At 42.3% G+C, this 19,578-nt stretch overlaps 1 protein-coding gene across 1 annotated transcript; it reads left to right on the top strand.

Annotated features, from left to right (window-relative positions):
- Positions 1-259: 259 nt before the first annotated feature.
- On the top strand, positions 260-18,641 carry pxdn (peroxidasin). The gene is made up of 3 exons (XM_020608702.1): positions 260-790; positions 17,237-17,308; positions 18,554-18,641. Exons 1-3 carry the CDS (start codon positions 348-350, stop codon positions 18,627-18,629), a joined length of 591 nt encoding a protein of 196 aa, XP_020464358.1. The 5' UTR covers positions 260-347; the 3' UTR covers positions 18,630-18,641.
- Positions 18,642-19,578: the final 937 nt, after the last annotated feature.

Raw genomic sequence — 19,578 nt, 5'->3', positions numbered from 1 at the left:
TAATATGGTATCTTCCATCTTCTAATTGACTGAACACACCTGATAACCAGGTAACCAGCAGCGGGTAGGACAGGGATATCAAGCCGGGCAGGGGCCCTCCAGGTCACCACTGCTTTAACGGAATGGTGCCATGTTCTGATGTCAGTGTAACCACATACAGTCAATGAATGTAACCTACACCCAACTGACCAAAATGAGCTACTCTATAACTTTAACCCACTTCAAATGGGGCCAATGTGTTATAGCGCCACAAACTGACTACAACAAATTGGAAATGGAGCACTATGTTTATAGACTGGCAAATTATGCGACTGGGGGAGGGTGGGGCATGACGTTTGCTATTTCAAATGACTTTCAGGCACAAATCGAATAAGCTACCAAAAGTCTGGTTAACCATAAATCCGTTTCTTACCGGCCTCTCACTGAATGATATTAACTTGTTAACTATGTTACTCATAAAGCTCTTCCACTCCGCTGTCTGCTGGACGTCCCTGTCTGAGATTGTAACACACTGCCCCACTTCTTTCTCCTTTTGTGTGTGCGCGTGTGTGCGTGTGCATGAGGGGCGGCTGGCGCTCTGTGCTCTGCTCGGCTCATTGCTAGCAATGGCGCTGCGGGCTGGCCAGCTCTTTTCTCCGTGTCTACTCGCGGTGGCTCTGTTATTGCTTGCTAGCGGACCACAGCTTGCACTTTGTTGTCCGAGTCGCTGTTTGTGCTTCCGAACCACCGTGAGATGTATGCATCTAAACCTGGAAACAGTACCGGCGGTGTCGCCACAGACGACCATTCTGTAAGTAGCCTTTTCCTCCAATGTAACGGGAACCAACCCCGTGAAAGGGGCTGAGTGCTTCCAGCATGTACCGAAAGCTTCTGCATGTTTCCACACTTTAAGAGCCTGATAAAGTTACAATGAATGATATTTGCGTAAATCGGGCTAATCCCAGTGCTGGTTGAAGTTCAAACAAAGGCTTGGAAGTCATAGGTCCAGCTGCGCTGCAGAGGTTTTCACAGGGTCCCAGGAAGTTTTGACAGAGTTAGGACACCTGCCAGTGAGTGGAACAGTTGGCTGTAGAGGCTCATGGACAGGGCTTTTAGGGTCACACAGCTGTTGAACCCAGCTGCAAGCAATGTGGAGGCTCTTCAGAAGGGCTCCCAGCATCACAGTGTTAAAGGAGCAATGCGCAGTTTTTTTCACATTAAAATAACGGTTTTAAAACCATTTTGATGGTAGAGTGACGTTTAATAAGGTGAATGGTATCTCTACAAAAGTCCATGTGTGCCCGGATCGCCAGTTAGTGCACTATGTAAGTTTGGGTGAGCATCCCTGACACCTCTCGCGAGAACTGCGTTTTGCTTTATGTCACCAGACCCTTCCACTAGCTGAGTATTCTATGATTCTTACACACATGCATAGTGACGGCCAAACGAGGCTCCATCAAGCTGTGAGCCCTTTTGGACTATTGTATTGAGAACTGGTTCACTACTCGAAGTGGGTAACATCTGCTGGGACAGTGGTTGTTGTACAGCTTTGCAAAGGTGACGCTGATGCACCTTGCATGTGCACTGTGAGTTTTGTTGTATTGTGGAAATGACTTAAATAAAGCTGAAATCTAGCTTCATTTTATTTTACATTGTTTTTCTTCCTTGCCTTATAAAGTATCTTAAATGAAATGTTGACTACCTGTAATCCTTCTTTCCCAAGAAATCCTAAGAATATGGAATAGATTTATAATTATTCATCCTAAACTACACACTGGACAGAGCAAATATTTACAGGGTTCAATGAGGCCGCAGAGGTAATGAATGATATTATAATATGATATAATATATGCTTTTTGATTGTGTTTGGTGTACACTGGGTGTGCATGTGTGACTTATTCAAAAATAATAGTTTCTCCACAGTAGATGGTTTTAGTCTTTCTCTTTTTTGAGACAATGTTCCCACACTTGTGATCATTTCATTAATGGCTCCATAGCGAGGCAATCCAAAAGGTATTGACAGGAGGTAAGAGACTGAGCGCTGTTCCATCCATTTTAAATGCATCTAATCACGCCAAAGTTTCAAAACGCCGCCTATCAAACCAAACCGGTCAGCTGATTCAGTCTGAATGAAGCAGGGAGGTGGTTCGAACGTCATCAGTCACGTGGTTTTTCGCAATTTGAAGCAAGCTCCGGCACAGTGCTTCAGAAAAATATCCTGTCGAATTTGAAGCGTGCTTCGGAGCCTCTGTATCAGAGGGAACATCACTACACGCAGAAAGAAATCACTATGCCTTTAATGAGTTTTGATGTTTTTTCAGGTGAGAAAGTGACGACTTAGATTGCGACTATGTGGTCACTCTATCCAAGTAATGCCAGTTTAGAATTTGTTCTTCCATTTGGAGATGTGAATAGGCTACTCCTAATCAGAACAAGTTAACTCTGTAGCAGGCAGCTACGTTTTGTTCAGACCATAGTAGTCTGTTGGCAAGGACACCGGTGTTCCAGCTTCATATTATAGCTGTGTTTCCACTGTCGGAAATTTGCTCTGTTGTCTTCGGAGCCCCGGGGACCCGCTGTTAGACCAAGCTAACTCTCCTTAGCAAGCAGCTGTTTCTCAGTCACAGTGGAATTAGCAAGTACACTAGTGTTCCAGTTGCACATTGAGAGTACTGTGTCTTCCGGTCCTCAGGAGTTTGGACATAAAGTTTGGACTTACTAACTTACTACAAGCTGTGAACAAGCTGTGCAACAGGACTAAGCCACACATAGTAAACTATTGCTATTATGAAAATACAAGCAGTATTTCAGTAAAACAAACAAACAAAAAAACACTGTAATTTTGAGTGTTCATCTTCGATTTAACAATAAATAAGTCATATCTGTATAAAATCCTGTAATATTGCTTTACAATTTTTTGACTTCAGACGTTGTCGTTCCCGGTTCAATAACGACTTCAACTTGTAAACAAATGTACATGTATCCCAACCAGTAGTTACGACAGTTGGTTACAGCTCAGTTACACTCAGCAACTGTAGGGGCAGACAAACTGCTGAAATCCATATTGTTGCTTTAACGTCTCCCTCACTGAGACATGACCTAGAGACATCTAATGAAATAGAGACATTAAGAGTTTCCTTCCCCAAACAATTCCTTCATTTATATCATGTTTTGGGGAAATGCGTACTGACTGTCCTGGGATGATCTTTGTTCAAGGTCAGGCTTAGCCAACAGGCTTGCTTGTGACTGTGGATCTTTACATCACATTTTAAGCTGCTTCCTTCGCTGTGCTCAAAAGCTACCATTGTGCTGGGGCAGCTTTTGTTGTACAGGTTAAGCTCCATGTTTGACTCTCCTTCTGAGATGAAAGGAAGGAAATACTTGTTACTTGACAGACACTTGTGAATCTGACCTGGTTGTCAGTCACCAAGCAAAATGGTTTCCTTTTTGGTGAGGGTGGCCACATTCTCTGAGCCACAACAAGAGAACTCAAAGCTCCAGATCTGTCTAATCTTCCAGATGTGTGATTAACTGGCTATTGCAGTCTTGTTGTACACTTCAGTCCATAATGCAGGGACTTATAAATAGTTTCATTCAGCCTGTAAGCACGAGGACAAAGGGGCAACTCAGCCAGCCTGTACCACAGCCACATACTTAGAATTAGTCATGTCCATGGGGTTAGCCCACATTCTTTTACGGGAGCCCATAGTACAGTCCTGCCTAGATACCCCCAAATGAAAGATGAAAGTGCTCCCTTCACCTCAGCAATGAAAGGATTGTTTAGGTCTTCTGTAGGATGTGTCTTAATCTGTAAGCCTGCTGTGATTTTCCCGAGGCTTTCATGCTGGTGAGCTTTGAAGCTGCAGCCACTTGTTGTTTTTCCCCCTCGCTTGTCTGTCAAGTCAGGGCATGAACGCCGTCCCTACCTGGCCTCCCCTCATTATGCTGTATACAGTGTTCAATACGTCAGTGGTCGGCTGCAGTGGAAAAACCTCTACCAAACTAGGGCTGTCTGAGGCACTGTTGAGAGGAATGACTCAGTGTGAGGAAGAAGTGCATCCTTGTAGTTTGTGGTCTGTTTGCTGTGGTGAATCAAATTAAGCCTCATAACATGGTAGTCAAAGTCAACTGAAATTTGCATGTAGAGGAGTGTGTGGTGTCTAGTGTTTCTCACTTCATGATGTTTAGTTGGCTTCATGATACTACCGTCTAGCAGCGTAGGTCTTCTGGGTCTAAACTCTACATTTTTTTCTGTATAGACACTTGCCATGGAGCTATGTGCTGTAAGCAGCAAGCACAGAATTCCTCCTTCCACCTGGCAGGTCATTCAAGGAATGAAGTGTAAGATGAACCATTAACATGATGGAAACATAAAGCAGTTGTTTACTTCTGTTTTGCTACATTCACATTACAAGGTCTGTTCAGTTTATTTATTTTTTATCGTATCCGATCCTGTGTTGATGGTTGGCGTTCATGTTTCTAAGTGACATGGCAGTGAGCACAGGCAATATGCACAGAGGAGTGAGACATAAAAAACATGAGTTCTGATCTGACTAGATAATAAAGTTACTAAACTGACAGTGGTTTTGAGTATTTAGAAGCAATGAATGTTATTGTCTTTAGAATTTTTAAAGCTCAAAACATCTTGTCCTCTTTCCTCTGGGCCACTGCAGTAAGCCTCAGAAGTACTGCTGCAAACAGGCTTGGTGCCAAGAGCATTTCTACAAGACACTTGGACAAAAAAAACTTGGAGGCTTTTTCCCTATTTGTTCTTTCTGGTCTACATTTGTTTTTCAGCTGTTTTCTCAGGGGACTTTCTGTCTGAGACATGATTGTAATTATATTTCCTCTCTGTAATGACACTGCTGCATAGCTTCTCAATGATTTACTGGAACTGTAGAAATGATTCATTTTACATTGGCATTATTTTGGCAACATCAAATATAAACTGGTTGTTTTACTGGTATTAGCAGGTTTTAGCAGTTGAGAAAAAAGGCTGAACATGACAAAGCTTTGTGTATGACATGGAGTATCGAAGCTCGTCACTGGACAGTGCATGTTCCCTGTGTTACAACAATGCAACGGGCTGTGTTGGTGGGGCTTTCCCATTCACCGGTCAGACAATGAAACACAATCCAGGAAGTTAAGTTGGAGGAACAGATTGATTTGTTTACATTTTATTAGATGCCTGACACAGCCCAGTGGCTTGTACTCACTCACAGAATGTGGAATGTATCACAGTGGCAGCTGTGTAGCTTTGGTCGTGATGATCTCAGGGTAAACGGCTGAATTACAATGTTACCGTTACAGAGTGATCCACCAGGAATCAGTGTTTCCATGTATGTGATTGGCCTGTACAATTCCTGCCATATGGTGTCACATTGCAAAAGATGAACCAGGTCCAACTTGATACACAGTGCTGTGTCACTTTGGCAGAACCCACACGCTGCTGTTTTAAGAGCACCCATTATATGATGTTGTTCCAACATTGTGACACCGGAGCTGTACTATACGCACACAGCTGGGGACATGGTGCTGTCTGTTGTAGCTCTGTGATTCAAGCATAGTGCTTGTATTCCACTGTTATTCACTTGGTCTCTAGTGTACAGTGATTAGTGAGGTTCTTAAACACAGGAACTACAAACAGCCATTATGAAGCCGTGCACTTCACACAAGTTAGCAGTCAGTGAAAAAGATGGACTCGTTAACTAACTGTGGTGCTAGTTTTCAGTTCACAACCTGTGTGTGTTATTTTATGGGTCATGTTGGTAATAGATTGTGATGAAAAGTCACTGCTTACTGATCTGCACAGATGTGTTTGCTGGCTGCTGGTCTTCATGGAGGGCCAAGGCAACTTCTTTCAATTGAACAAAAAAAATACATGAAGCACATATTCAGACATTCTCATAAATATAAGAAGCGTTAGTCTGTTCTTCGTTTTGTTTAATTTAATGACTGATTCTATTAGTTGTATCATTTATTCAGACATGTAGTGCACGGCTGTATTTAAAGTGCTACATTTAAATTAGTTCTTTTGAAGTCGTACAAACTGTCAGTTGAAATGCTGTAATGGTAGAAATTAGATACAGAGGTGTTTTTGGCAGCTTAACTGTTTCCTGTCTGGTGTCCCAAACTGTGGAATTCAGTGCAAGAAGTAAAACAAAATGGGAGCAGTTCAGTGAATTTACATTCAAAATGACCTTTATGGTCAGTGATGAGACTAGGGCAGCACGCTTGAGTCATTAGTCAGTCGAGTCCCTTAGCCAAAAGACCTGTATGTCGACTGAGACTCTTCTAATAAAACCAGCTCTAGAGATGAAACAGTACCAAAGTTTAACATCACATTTATAGTGACCAGGATTATCACCGTTTTCAGTTCATTTGTATTTGTCAGACTCAAAGTCCAAAGAAAAAGGAAAAGACATAAATCACTCATTTAATATCTATATCAGTATTATCATGATATTGTGAAAATGTGCTGAAAATGGTCTCAGTTCTGATTCAGGAAATAAATCATTTGTGGCATTATATTGAAAACCACAAAATTAGATGTGCTCTGCACTTGGATGAAGCCAAGGGACAGTTATGACTGCCCTCTCTGTATCATTGTTATTAGTTTATTATTGTTTCTCTCTCACACACAGTCTGAGGCTTAAGAAGACTGAAGTATTTTCAATGAGCCCAAAAGAGGAGAATCGTGTTTCCGTTTTGCAACCAAGTCGACAACTATCAGATTTTAAATGAGCTAAATACGTTGTTTGGGTGACTAAACTGTAGCGTGCTATTGTGTGCAATGAGCAAATGAAGTCTGCAGACACACAACGCACACAGCAGCAGAACAACGTGCTTTTACAAGAGTTGGTAAAAGCAGAGAGGGTGACCATCTTCAACTGAGTTTCCCTCAGCTCGCTTACAAAAGCCAAAACATGACCACACTTCAGATTTAGTTCTTGTAGAAGGCTGCAAAAGCTCCACAGCGCTGTCACCTTCCACCACCTTTTCATTGACTCAGCAAACGTGTGTGTTGGGCCTGCATCCGGCTGACTGTTGCTAGCTTTGGCTGATTCGGGACATTAGTTAGGCCTGACCCTTCAGCTTGGGAGTTTTTCAAAGCGCGGTAATCAGCCGTGGTTTTAATAGTAAATCAAATTTGAAACAGGGATACTGACCATTGGGAAAATTACCATGGTCTATCGTGAAACCGGTGATAGTTTCATCCCTGGTCGGTGCGCTCTCTCACAATAACTAGTTTTAGATCAGACCTTACCTTTGTGCCTGATCAGTGCTACTCTTCCAGGCTCTAACATTTTCATAGTGCAGCCGTACTCCGCTGTCAAGAAAGAAATCCCTCTCATTTTTATATAGGATGGGTTTTGCAGACAACCATTGCAGCCATGTTTGGAGATCTTAATTCACTGTTCCTCCAACTGCGCAAGGAGCCAGCCGTGTTCTTGTTTAACTGAGGATGACTCACCCTTGCCTGAGAGTCACTGGCAAGCCCAATTGGGCATGTGTCACAAAGCCAAATGACTTCCCTGACTAGGGAGGGAGAGAATGAGAGGAGAGGGCCACACATGGCACTCAGATGCTGCTTGAATTGGGCAGCAGCCAGGTTCACTTGCTGTCCTGCCTCAGACAAGAGCTTTCAGAAACCTCTTCTGAAAGTGCTTGAATTGGGCAGCAGCCAGGTTCACTTGCTGTCCTGCCTCAGACAAGAGCTTTCAGAAACCTCTTCTGAAACTTTCCTTGCAGCTGTAGCCCCCAGTTTGCAGTTCAGAATCATATGATTCCTGTTTGTATTCTGAATACACAGAAACCTGTGGTCAATGCCATGGTTGCAGATAGGTACATCATTGGCAGTTGTTGGTAGTGCAAGAGTAGTGGATTATTTAGGAAGTGCGCTCCAGTTTGCATGTCACTCGCTACAGTAATGTTGGTGCAGTAACACCATTCATAAATCAGAGCAGTAGTCTGACAGTTCAGCTACAAATTCTCACACACGGATCCAGTACAACCACTTGTCAGCTACAGTGCACATATCCAGCACGTTCAAGCACATGATTTATTGATGATTTTTCTCTTTCTCTTTAAATCCAGAACTGTACACATATTGAATGTGTTGTGTCATTGGCACTGCGTTCTGGCTTTGATGCTGAGTTTGGCCCATATTAATCTCAGGGGATTTGGTGGGTGGGGGTGGGGGTGGGGGGGTCATCCCCTAGAAATCTTGATATTATTTGATTAAAAACTATGCTAGCATAGTTTATTAATACTTGTATGGGACACAGTTGAAATCCATTAGATAAGCTATTAAAGGGTATTATTGATTTACTTGGGAACGGACAGGGAGGAAGATTACGTGGATCATATCACTGGCAGTGGAACCACGTTTGGCTGCCAGAATTTGTTGGCACATTTGTTGGATGTCTGTATGCAGGCCGCTTTCTCACTGGGCTTAGTAATCAGCCAGCGGATTGCATTACTGTAGCAACTAGCAAGCCCATTTCTTTCTCACACAACTTGCACATTTCCAGCCTCATTGAGAGGAATCTGTGTCAGTGTTTCTACGCCTGCGGTGGCTGTGGGGAACCCAGATAGAATGCAACAGTTTTGTTTTCCCACTGTGCTGTTTATTATTAAAACCTTTCTCTCCAGAGTGGTAGGGAACTGGCAGCATAGTTTGTTCCCCTTTCATTCAACACAGGCAATGAAGAAAAACCACTTGGTGCCTATAAAAAGACTTCACCCCCTTGGATGTTTTACCCTTTTATTGATTTTATAAATAAATCATGGTCAATATAATTTGGCTTTTTTGACGAAAAAAAAGTGAAAACAGGTTTCTACAAAGTAATGTTAATTAAATAAAAATATGTAATGTGAAATAAGTGCATAAGTATTCACCCCCTTCACGTCAGTATGTAGTAGATGAACTACTGGCTGCAGTCACAGCACTGGGTCTGTGTGGATAGGCCTCAATCAGGCGTGCACATCTGGACACTGCAATTTTAGTCCAATCTTCAGGGTTCAAGGATTTTATTGTCAATTCACCATATCTGCAGAAAATCGAAATAGCGTTTCTCTCTCACCTAGTACTGGGTGCCATAACATTTAGGAACTAAAATAGAATAAAGTAGAATAAAAATAGAACAGAATAAGAACTGGATTGATGTAATTAGGATAAATCTAAACAGCTTCAACATCAGTTCAGCATCCTCACAGCCTGGTGGATGAAGCTGTTTGTAAGTCTGGTAAGTTCTTCTTTGCCAAATTGCTCAAGCTCTGCCAGGTTGCATGAACAGCCCTTTACAAACCTTCCAGCGCCGGCTGCCGAGAAGCATCCCCACAGCGTGATGCTGCCACCACCGTGCTTCACATGGGGATGGTGTGTTTGTGGTGATGTGCAGTGTTTGGTGTCTGCCAAACATAGCGTCTTGTCTGATGGCCACAAAGCACCATTTTGGTCTCATCAGACCAAAGAACTTTCTTCCACTTGACCATGGAGTCTCCCACATGCGTTTTGATGAACTCTAGTCCAGATTTAATATGAGTTTTCTTCAACAGTGACTTTCTCTTTGCCGCTCTCCCATAAACTTTGACTGGTGAAGAACCCGGGCAACAGTTGTTGTATGCAGAGTCTCTCCCATCTCAGCTGTTGAAGCCTGTAACTCCTTCATTTCAATAACCTTTTCTCTGAGTTGCTTGGAGTGTTCTTTTGTCTTCATGGTGTAATGGTAACCAGGAATACTGATTAACCAGTGACTGGACCTTCCAGACACAGGTGTCTTTATACTACAATCACTTGAGACACATTCACTGCACTCTGTGTTGTCCAACATCAAGGCTCTTGTGTCTGAGGAGACAAAATATTGTTGGGGGTGGGCTTCTTATCACACAGACTACTGGCTCAGTGAATAATTTCTGCAGTATGTGGAGTCACTGAGACTGGATGGGTGGCCAGCCTCTTAGTCTTAAACAATAATATAGCAGTGTCATGTGTATAAATCTTCTGCCAAGGACCCTTGAGTTCTCACAGCCATTGAAATGTGAAGTTAGGGTCATTATGTTCCAGTCCTCCCTCATGGATGCTTTTGGCAAGTGAAGGCACTGCGTGCTCGTTTGTGTTCATGGCACAATCTGTTCTGGGTTTATATGATGCGAGTCCTTCACATATCACATATGACTTGACTGTAAAATATAAGTGATTGTAGTCTAGTAAATGCATCACCCCTTGTGTAGAGCTGCTGGCGTGCTCTTAGTAACATGTTGACCAATAAAAGAAGACATCTCCTCCCGTGATCCAGCACTCATCTCGTGTCTGTTGGCTCACTTCTTATCAGCATACCTTTCATACTGTGAAGATATCTAATGTCTTTGTTTTCAAGAAGAATTAACCAGTGACTGGACCTTCCAGACATAGGTGTCTTTATATTACAGTCACTTGATCAAATGATCTTTAGTTTGGCCTCATTGGATTAGTGCTGTTGTTGTCAACTTGCCATATGGAGCCAGGGAAGTTGTTCACTTTCACAGTTTTTGTAGGCGAGACCTAGAGCAGTCTGTCAGCCCCTCGGCCTTCATTAATGGGACTCATTTATTAAGTCCTGGATTATGTTTTCTAAGATGTTCAGCAATTTGTGGTCATTTTTTTGTGACCACATCCCAGGAATCTCTGGACACTGTGAGCTATTTGCTGAAGAATGTCTTGTTTACTGGATGTCCTGCACATTTCTTCCTGTGTTGTTTTCACTGTTGGGCAGGCTCATTCTCCTCCCCTGCTTGTCTCTTGTTCCTTGACACTAAACCATGAGAAAGCAGCTTTTTAGACCTCCTTACTCTGTTGTTAGTGTAGAGCCCATGAATTAGTATCATAAGAACAGCCTTATTGGTCGTAGTAGGGGATGAAGTGTGACCAGTGTAGCTGTGTTTAAAGCTGCCAATAACCTGTTGATTAATCTATCAGCTATTTTATTTGTCTACTCCAAAAAATCAAGTTGAGCATTTAATTTAAGTTCATTTTACTTGGCCAGCAAACTGTATGTCGGTGTATAACGAATAGACAACAACACCTCATAGCAATAACGTAGTGATATTAAAGGAAAACATTTATTTGAATGAGTTAAATTGTTTTAGAAATCCAAAAATGCTTAGAAAAAACTGCTTCAGTTTAAAACATAGATTTTTGCCCTATGTTCAGCCCCAGACATGTCTGTGGAAGAAATCACTCAGGGTTATGATGGATGAGTAGTGTCAGATTAACAGATCTGCAACCAGAACACTCACTCAGACAGGTGCACAGTGCAGTTCTTTACTCTTCAGTCTCACTCACTACAAGCCTCACGGCGCTTATGGGATACATTAGTGCTGATGTCATCAGCTGCCGTACTTCCAGGACAGTCTGAACAGCTAGGACTCTCCTTCTCATCCATCAGCTGCTGATGCTTTTAACATACCCTGCTATGACAGACAAGAGACTGCTTGACATTATGCAGCCTTCTGTAATTGGCCTCACACACAGTCATGTCAGCCATGAAAGTGAGACGCGCACGGTGCCAGTGTAACAAAGCTACCAGCCAGGATTCTGTAAAAAAAATCTCCCACTGACCCACTACAATCAATAGTGCTGGTAACTTAGAGATTACAGAATGGGATCTGAACACTCTTCAAAATGGCCATTGTTTCAGTGCAAATTAAGCAAACGTTCTTATGCTTTCCCCAGGTTTCTTAAGCCATTTTCACACATGAACTCTGGACTATGTCGATAGAATCAGACCCGGACTGAGGACCGAGAGTTGCCCTTTCACACATGCAGCACACAACAAGAGCTAGTCCGTGTCAGACGTGTTCTAACCTACAGGAAATACTGAGTTTGATTAATGCGCCGGGGGCGCGCTGGGTAAGGTGTGCAGGGGGCGGGACATGACAATGTCACGTAGCCAGTTTGTAATTTGGCCATAAACAACAGAGTCTCTTGCCTTGTCTGATGATTCTGGTGCCAGCTGTTAATGCCAGAAGTTCCCAGTTAGATACTTTTGTTTGTGTCTTCATTGTAAATGTTTTTCTTCACCATCAGATGTTTGTATTCTTCTAGCATTGTGCCGGTCACATGATAGAATGTCATCAACATGCCCATTAGCTCCATGTGAATACTCCGGACTAGGGGTAGGCAATGATGTTCGATTACTCGAAATGTCATTAAATAAAAAATTTAAAAAATCGAATCATTTCATGCGACTGTGCATTTTGTGGTTAAAAACAAAGAGCCATTGTTTTTTTTTCCTTTGCTTTTACTGGCACCTGGAAATAGCAAGGTAAGGAGGTCAGTATATAATTTACTACAGTGCCAAATACAAACAGCAGAAACATGCAGAGACTACAACCACCAAAACCTACTGTGTGGAACTTCTTCAAGAAAATAAATGTAAATGAGGTGCAGTGCAAACTCTGCCAGGTTAAGTTAGCATATCATAAATCTACAACGACTATGCACAGCCATTTGAAGGCGAAAGTGGGGTGCGATCCGCAGATCAACAGTCTGGCTATAGCTTTGTCACCAGAAGAAGAAAGTTTGATGATCAATGTGCAGAGCAAATGTCTTTGAATAATTCTCGAGTATTTCCCAGCAAATATCGAATAGTATTTTACGTTGAACTGCCCATGGCCTCACTCAGACTTTACGTGGACTTTGTACTAGGGAGCTAGAACAGTAAAGTTTGCATAATGTCCGGATTGAGTGACTTGTACCTTTGCGTTCTCACATATGGCTCCCCCAGCTCATGTCTAGAGAATTTCAGGGTTCCAGTGCATGTCTGAAAAGTGCTTTAGTGTGGGCCCACTGCTTGTCTACTCCTTTTCACTTTTTTAATCTGGCTTCTAACTTGTGACCTTTTGCCAACTCAGGACTAGCAGGATAGCATAGTGCCATTTGCAAGTGATCCGAGTCTGGTTTGCTTGAGGCCTGAATTGTATTGTATTGTATTTTGGTGGAGATCTGGGCCAAAGTCCACATGCTAAGTATGTGGGATGAGGAGGATACTGTTGCAGCCAGTTCAAGGTAAGGCTTTGAATGAATCCCGTGAAACAAGCATGACCTTTACTATTAATTTAAACTTCTCTTAACAGAAGTCAAATCCATTGCTTACATGCATACTCTGCATCTCAGATGCAGCATGTAGCCCTGCTCTCCTGCTTCCCTCCTCCTCCTTGCCTTCATCCCTCAGAGCTGGAGGCAGGGGCTGTGCCTGTCATGTCTGGGCAGTGCACGGTGCACCCATTGCATGAAGAGAGCTACTGTATTTTCCTAAGAGTGCTGTGTATCCTCACCTAGCAGTGATCCCTGTTCTTCCCATGACAGAACCCGACTGTTCATTTAAAATGTTTTTGACCACTCCTGTTTAAACTGTTAGTGGAATGTACAGTATTTGGTCAAAGCTATAGTTAGGAACCTGTTGGTTCATTTAATTAGGCCTAGTAATTGTCATCAATAGAGATCCACTTACACCAGTACCAGTTTCAGGTTTGATACTGCCCTCTAGTCATGTTCATAAAGGTTATTCAGTACAAACACACTGGTAACACTGGTCTGGTTTATGGTTGGAGTTATTTTATGATAAGTGACATGACAAAAGAAATAGCCGGCTGCGATCTCTGCTTTCCTGCTCTCTGTATCCTTCAGTAGAGAGAGGGGCGCTGACAGAGACACACCCAGCAGAGTAGAGGCGATGTTGTATTTTACTTGAGACAACTATGCTCAGTATGTACAAGTAGTGGAGTATACAAGTATTAAGTACTTGTATCAGTGCTCTGTATCAAAGTTCTTTTCTGTGGTTATTTAGGATGGAAATCTGTGGCATACAACAAAGTGTTTTTTCAGTGGAACAGCTCTAGAAGGTGACGTGAGAAGTGTCACAGATTGTTGTGTAAGGAATGAAAAAGAAGTGCTAGATGTGGAACTAGCCAATCAAGATAAGATACGGTCATCTTTGTCATTGCACCGTCACCAATGAAACTGAAAGTGCCTCATCTAAGGTGCATTGAATAAAATCTAAATAAGCAAGTAAAAACAGGAGTAAGTAAACGAGTATTTATGATATAACAAACAGATATGAGATAGTGAATATATTGTTTGTGTTTGATTAAATTTTTGGACATGCTGTTTGGTAAAACTTGGAGGAGAATTAGTGGCTTGTGTTGAAGATGAGTGTCCTGATAGCCCATAAATAAAAATAGTTTGTCAGTTGGTCTGTTCTGCTTTTGATGCTCCTGCACATCCTTTTGGAGGGCAGCAGACTGAACAGGTGGTGTCTGGGGTGGAGGTGGTCACAAAGGAGCTTTCTGGTCCTAGTGAGGCATCGAGAGCTGGCAGTGTCATCCAGGGAGGGCACAGGGCAGCCTGCTGTCTTTTCAGCTGACCTTATCACCCTCTACTGATTTTTTTTTTTCTCATCAGCTGCTGTGCAGCCAGCATACGGCACTGTGATGGAGTACGCCAGCACGCTCTCGAAGGTGGAGCAGTAGAAGGTCACCAGCAGCTTCTCCTCCGGTCTGTTCCTTCTGAGTACTCTCAGGAAGTGGAGTCGCTGCTTGGCCTTCCTCAACATTGCTGCAAGAAATTCCAGGAGATGTCCTCTAGAGTTTAAAAGTGGAGACCATCTCCACACAGTCACCATTGATGTGGAGAGGGGTGAGGTCAGCTTTGTCCTTCCTGAAATCCATCACCACCTCAGTTTGTTGTTTTTTTTTTTTTTGTTTTTTTTTTTGTTTTTTTTTTTGGTGTTGAGAGTTACTTCTGAAACACCACTCTGTCAGCCGCTGCACCTCGTCCCTGCAGGCCGTCTCGTCTACTTGTATAATTAGCCCCACTAGGGTGGTGTCATCCACAAATTTGATTACTGTGTTGGTGGGGTAGGTGGGGTAGGTGGGGGTGCAGTCATGGGTGTAGATAGCATACAGGATTGGGCTCAGCACATGGCCTTGTGGGGAGCCAGTGCTGAGCGTGAGGGTGGAGGAGCTATGGGTGCCAATCTTAAGTCTGTGGGTGGTTTGTAAGGGATCGTTTAATCCAGGCCTGTGGGGAAATCCAGGGCCGCTAACTTATCCACAAGGATGTCAGGGATGATGGTATTAAAAGCCAAACTGTAGTCGATGAAGAGCATCCATATGGAGGTCCCTGGTCGTTCTAGATGGAAAGGAGCAGTGTGGAGGGCTTTGGAGTCGGCATCATCGGTTAACCTGTTCGCTCTATAGGCAAACTGATAAGGAACAAAAGCAGGAGGGAGGCAGACTTTAATGTGATGAAACATTGTGTGAAGTAGTTGGAAAAATGTTGGATCCTTGGCTTGGAAAATGACAGAAAAACATCCACAACATCACACAACTGTTGTGCACATTCAGGTGGGGGCGAACACATGCTTACATTGTGAGTTTCTACTTTCTATTCAGACTATGTGGAAAATCTGCAGAGGTGTTGTCGGAATGCTGTGGGCGCATTTCGGGGCTGTTGATCAGCAATGATTCAGTTTCACTCTGTAAAGCAGAACTTGAGACCGACCTTTCTTCAAAGGCATTTCCATGATGCTTCCTGACCCTGATTTGTTTCTGGGGGTTTTCATCATTTTTCATAAATGTACTTATGTTTTTGTCATGATATTATATTTTCTTTTGCACCTTGTGAAACACTTAGAATGCTCTATAAGTAAATATTTACTTACGTTTTTGACATTTTGTCTTGAAATTTGAAACTAGTGAAGTTTCTCACATGCCAGAAACAAAATCACCAGAGCTGAACAATCTTCCTCACGAAGCATATCAGGTACTGAAAAGCTCTTTGAGTGGATTCTTGCATTAGCTCATAGCTTATATGAAAGGAAGTTAGCATATGAAAAAGTTGGATTTACTCAGATTGCATCCATATGTGGGGCCTTGTACAGTGGGAATGACCCATAAACATTTCTGTGACAATGAAATCAGTAGAATAAAATAAAATAATTGGGCCCCCAATATAAGAAAGCAAAAACCCTTGAATAGATTGTTAAATGTTGTTTAGATGTGGGGCTTTTCCAGTTGTGCATAAATGGAAGTCAGCTAGATGAATGCTACGCTAACGGATACAGCGTCTAAATGAAACCTTGGTACTTGATGGATTTTGTAGCATGATATGTTCGACATCATTTAACAGAAAAAGAGTAAAGGTAAAGCTGTTTTTCTTCTCCAGACTGAAAAAAAGACTGAACTCAAGGCTCATGGTCACCCTGGTGTCTTGACAGTTTTGTATAATCAGTCCAGTAAGTCTGTGACCCAGTCTTAGAGCATTTACTTTGCAAGGGCATTGGCTAACAAAAATGCTGGTAGGCATTCCAGGATGTTACTGGAGGAGTTGAGCTCTCTGGAGGAGATAAGCTGATGTTCTCCCTCTCCTCAATGTAGCGATGAGTTTGCTATTTGGTTCCACCCAAAGGTGCTCCTCATCTGTTTGGCAGGAGGTGTACTGGCCACTCGTCTTTCCTCTCAGATATGGCATGCTAGGTACAATAATGCACAATCTTTTGCCTTGGTTGTTGGTTAAAGCACCAGTAAAGATCATAAACTGGTAGAGGGGGGGAATGATATAGTGTTTCTCTGTTCACTTACTCGAGCATCTATAAACGCTCCTCAAATGACCTTCCAGCATTTATCTTGTAAAAACATATTTATCAGATGGTTTAGTTGAAGGTCAGGAGACTTGGAGCCTGAGTTCCACAAACACAACATCACTGTTGGCATGAGATGTTCAGATTTCACACAGCCTGTCATTCTGTGGCTGCTAATGCCACATGGGGTTAAGACTGGTTTTAGTGCAGTATTACAGTCTTTAGCTTGTCACTCAACAAGTCATTTGTTGTAAGACCAGCAGTGATTAGTGTCATGTCAAGCTCATTATCATCACACAGCTTCTTTCAGTTAGGAGGTTAAAAGAAGAAGATACCGCGCCCTGCTGACTGCTGTGGCTAGCCTTGTTATCTTTGGGGCAAGTGTTAAATAAATCTGCTCACAAAATTAAAGCTTGACAGAGGCATTCTTCAGAGATGAGTAATGTGTCCAATGATCCTTCAGGGTTTTTACATGATGCTGTGTACATCAGTTCATGTAGATGTGTAATGAATACATTCTGTACTAAGTCTTCCAAGTATAACTATTTATACTTTATTTATACTATTTATGTCCAGTATTCCTTTACAGTTTACTGAATTTGATGTTTTTCGTATTTCCTTCTATTCTACAGAGACCTGAGGTTCAACAAAATCAAGGATTTACAGCCGGGTTCCTTCCGACGACTAACAAACCTCAACACACTGTAAGTCTGTGTCCCCACTCTGCACGCACAGTTGTGAACACATATAACTTCATTTATGCTACAAGTTTGTTTCTTAAATAATATTCGGGGAAACGTGGCTAATGAGGAATGACATCCTCAGTGTCTCAGACTATGAAAAATGAATCCGGCCCTTTTCCTTTGAGCAGCACTGTGCTGGATGCTTGTCACTTAGAGAATGCTGTTTGCGTTGCACACACCTGGGCAGCTACTAGCTCTGTTCTCCTATAGCTCCATGCATGTAGGTCAGCTCGTAATCTGAGAGGAATTTATTTTTCCACGTCCACCCGCAGAGCTATTCATCATATGTCCAGCCTGCTAGATGGTGCATTGCTAAACCAATAAAGCACAGAAGTTCCACATTTTTCATGGGCAGTAAATCAGTTTAGCGATCTTATTGAAATTTTGAAGAAATGAGTGCATATTTCAACATATGTGGCAGTATCTTAATATGGCCACATTTCAGACTGACCTGCTGCCTGCTAGAACAGGTCAAACACACCTCACTTTACTGCAGGCTTTGCAAACCTTATTAAGATGCTCCTCATCCATGCCTCCGATGCATGATGTGGAGTATGGTATAACTATGTAAAAATAGACTACTAGCCCTTTTAGCTCACTGTTAAAAGTGAAGATGTGTAGATCCAGTTATACATTCATCATAATCAACTGGAGAACATGCTCAGGCAGGGTGACTTGTATTAAGAGTAGGAGAACAGAAAGAAAAAAGCCCAGCTTCTATCACCCAGCCATCCATATGGACTGTGGAGTGCTTTCTATCCCTAACAGCACTTTGTGGTTTCAGGCAGTTCAGTCTTTGAACTGTACAATGGCATGTCCATTATTACTGTAGTACCGACAGAAATATGTCTTTTGAAGAGGGGAGTTTCCTCTTCTCTCAGATTGGAAGCTTGTAACTTCTTGTGTTTGTTCAGTCGAAAACGTTTCCTGCGGCATCACGTGAAAAGAGGGAACAAATCATTGCAGAAATTAGGAATTACAGTACAGATTTTACAGTGTAGCCCTTGTGAGTTGGCACTGTGCAACAAAGTGAAATTGTTGACAAGTTGAGTATATCACAATTTTCCCTGAGGCAGAGGTCAGAGGTCAACTGATGCATACAACTGTGAATTACATTATAATGAGTCTTTTCTTGATATAGGCATGGCACGCTAGTAAATGTCAATCTTGTAACCAAAAAATACTGCTGTTTTCTTTTATTCACAGCCTTCTCAACAACAATCATATACGCAGCATCCCCAGGGAAGCATTCGAAGACCTGGAAAACCTCAAATATCTGTGAGTTGCACTCGTGTCAGTTTGGTTTGATTTGTGGGTCAAACTATAGTATATCTTTGTTCTGTCAGACTTAATAGGCAAAAGGTTAGAAAAGCAGAAGGTCATGCTCAGTGAGTGAGAATGACTGAGTGCAGGCTACACAAAATGCATCAGTGAAAAGTCTCCCCTTGTCTCCTCCTGTGTACTTATGTGCCTGGAAGTCTTGACCTGGAGGCAGAGTTGAGAACAGAGGTGGTTGTGAGATGTGTATAGCCTCAGGGCTTTTGTGGGATTGGTGCTATGCACACTGTTAGTCACTTTACAGTAAATTATCATTCCACTGGCATCAGTTGTTGTGAGAGCACCGTCTCAGCTCACAGTTAGATGTGCTCTGATTTCCTTTCTTTGACCTCAGACACTCTATGTACAGCACAGTGCTCTAACACCGGGAGAGAACTTGACATGAAGGTAATGAAGGGAACATTTCATTGGAATTGTATGGTTTTGTTTTTGTATTAGGAGATATTTTGTTTATTTTGAGACTTAGGATGACATTGTTTTATACTATCTTTGACTGTGTGATGGTTAATAAACTCAAAATGTATTAGCAGGAACTAGAGGCCCATGTCTCCGGGGAAGAAGGAGCACATCAGTGTTAGATCACTGCCCAGTTAATATGTAGGATACGCTTGATACAAGATTGTTTATAGTGCTGTGAAAAAGTATTTGCCCCTTTCCTGGTTTCTTATTTTTTGCAACACTTAAATGTTTCAGATGATCAAACAAATTTAAATATTAGACAAATATAACCCAAGTAAACACAAAATGAAGTTTTTAAGTAATGATTTTATTTATTAAGGGAGAAAAGCTGTCCAAACCTACATGGCTATGTGTAAAAAGTGATTGTCCCCTAAACCTAATAACTGTTGTGCCACCCTCAGCAGCAACAACTGCAATCAAACGTTTGTGATAAC

The sequence above is a fragment of the Monopterus albus genome, unplaced genomic scaffold, assembly GCF_001952655.1.
Source record: "Monopterus albus unplaced genomic scaffold, M_albus_1.0 scaffold94.1, whole genome shotgun sequence".
NCBI lineage: Eukaryota > Metazoa > Chordata > Actinopteri > Synbranchiformes > Synbranchidae > Monopterus > Monopterus albus.
This window is presented reverse-complemented; position numbering and strand designations above follow the sequence as displayed.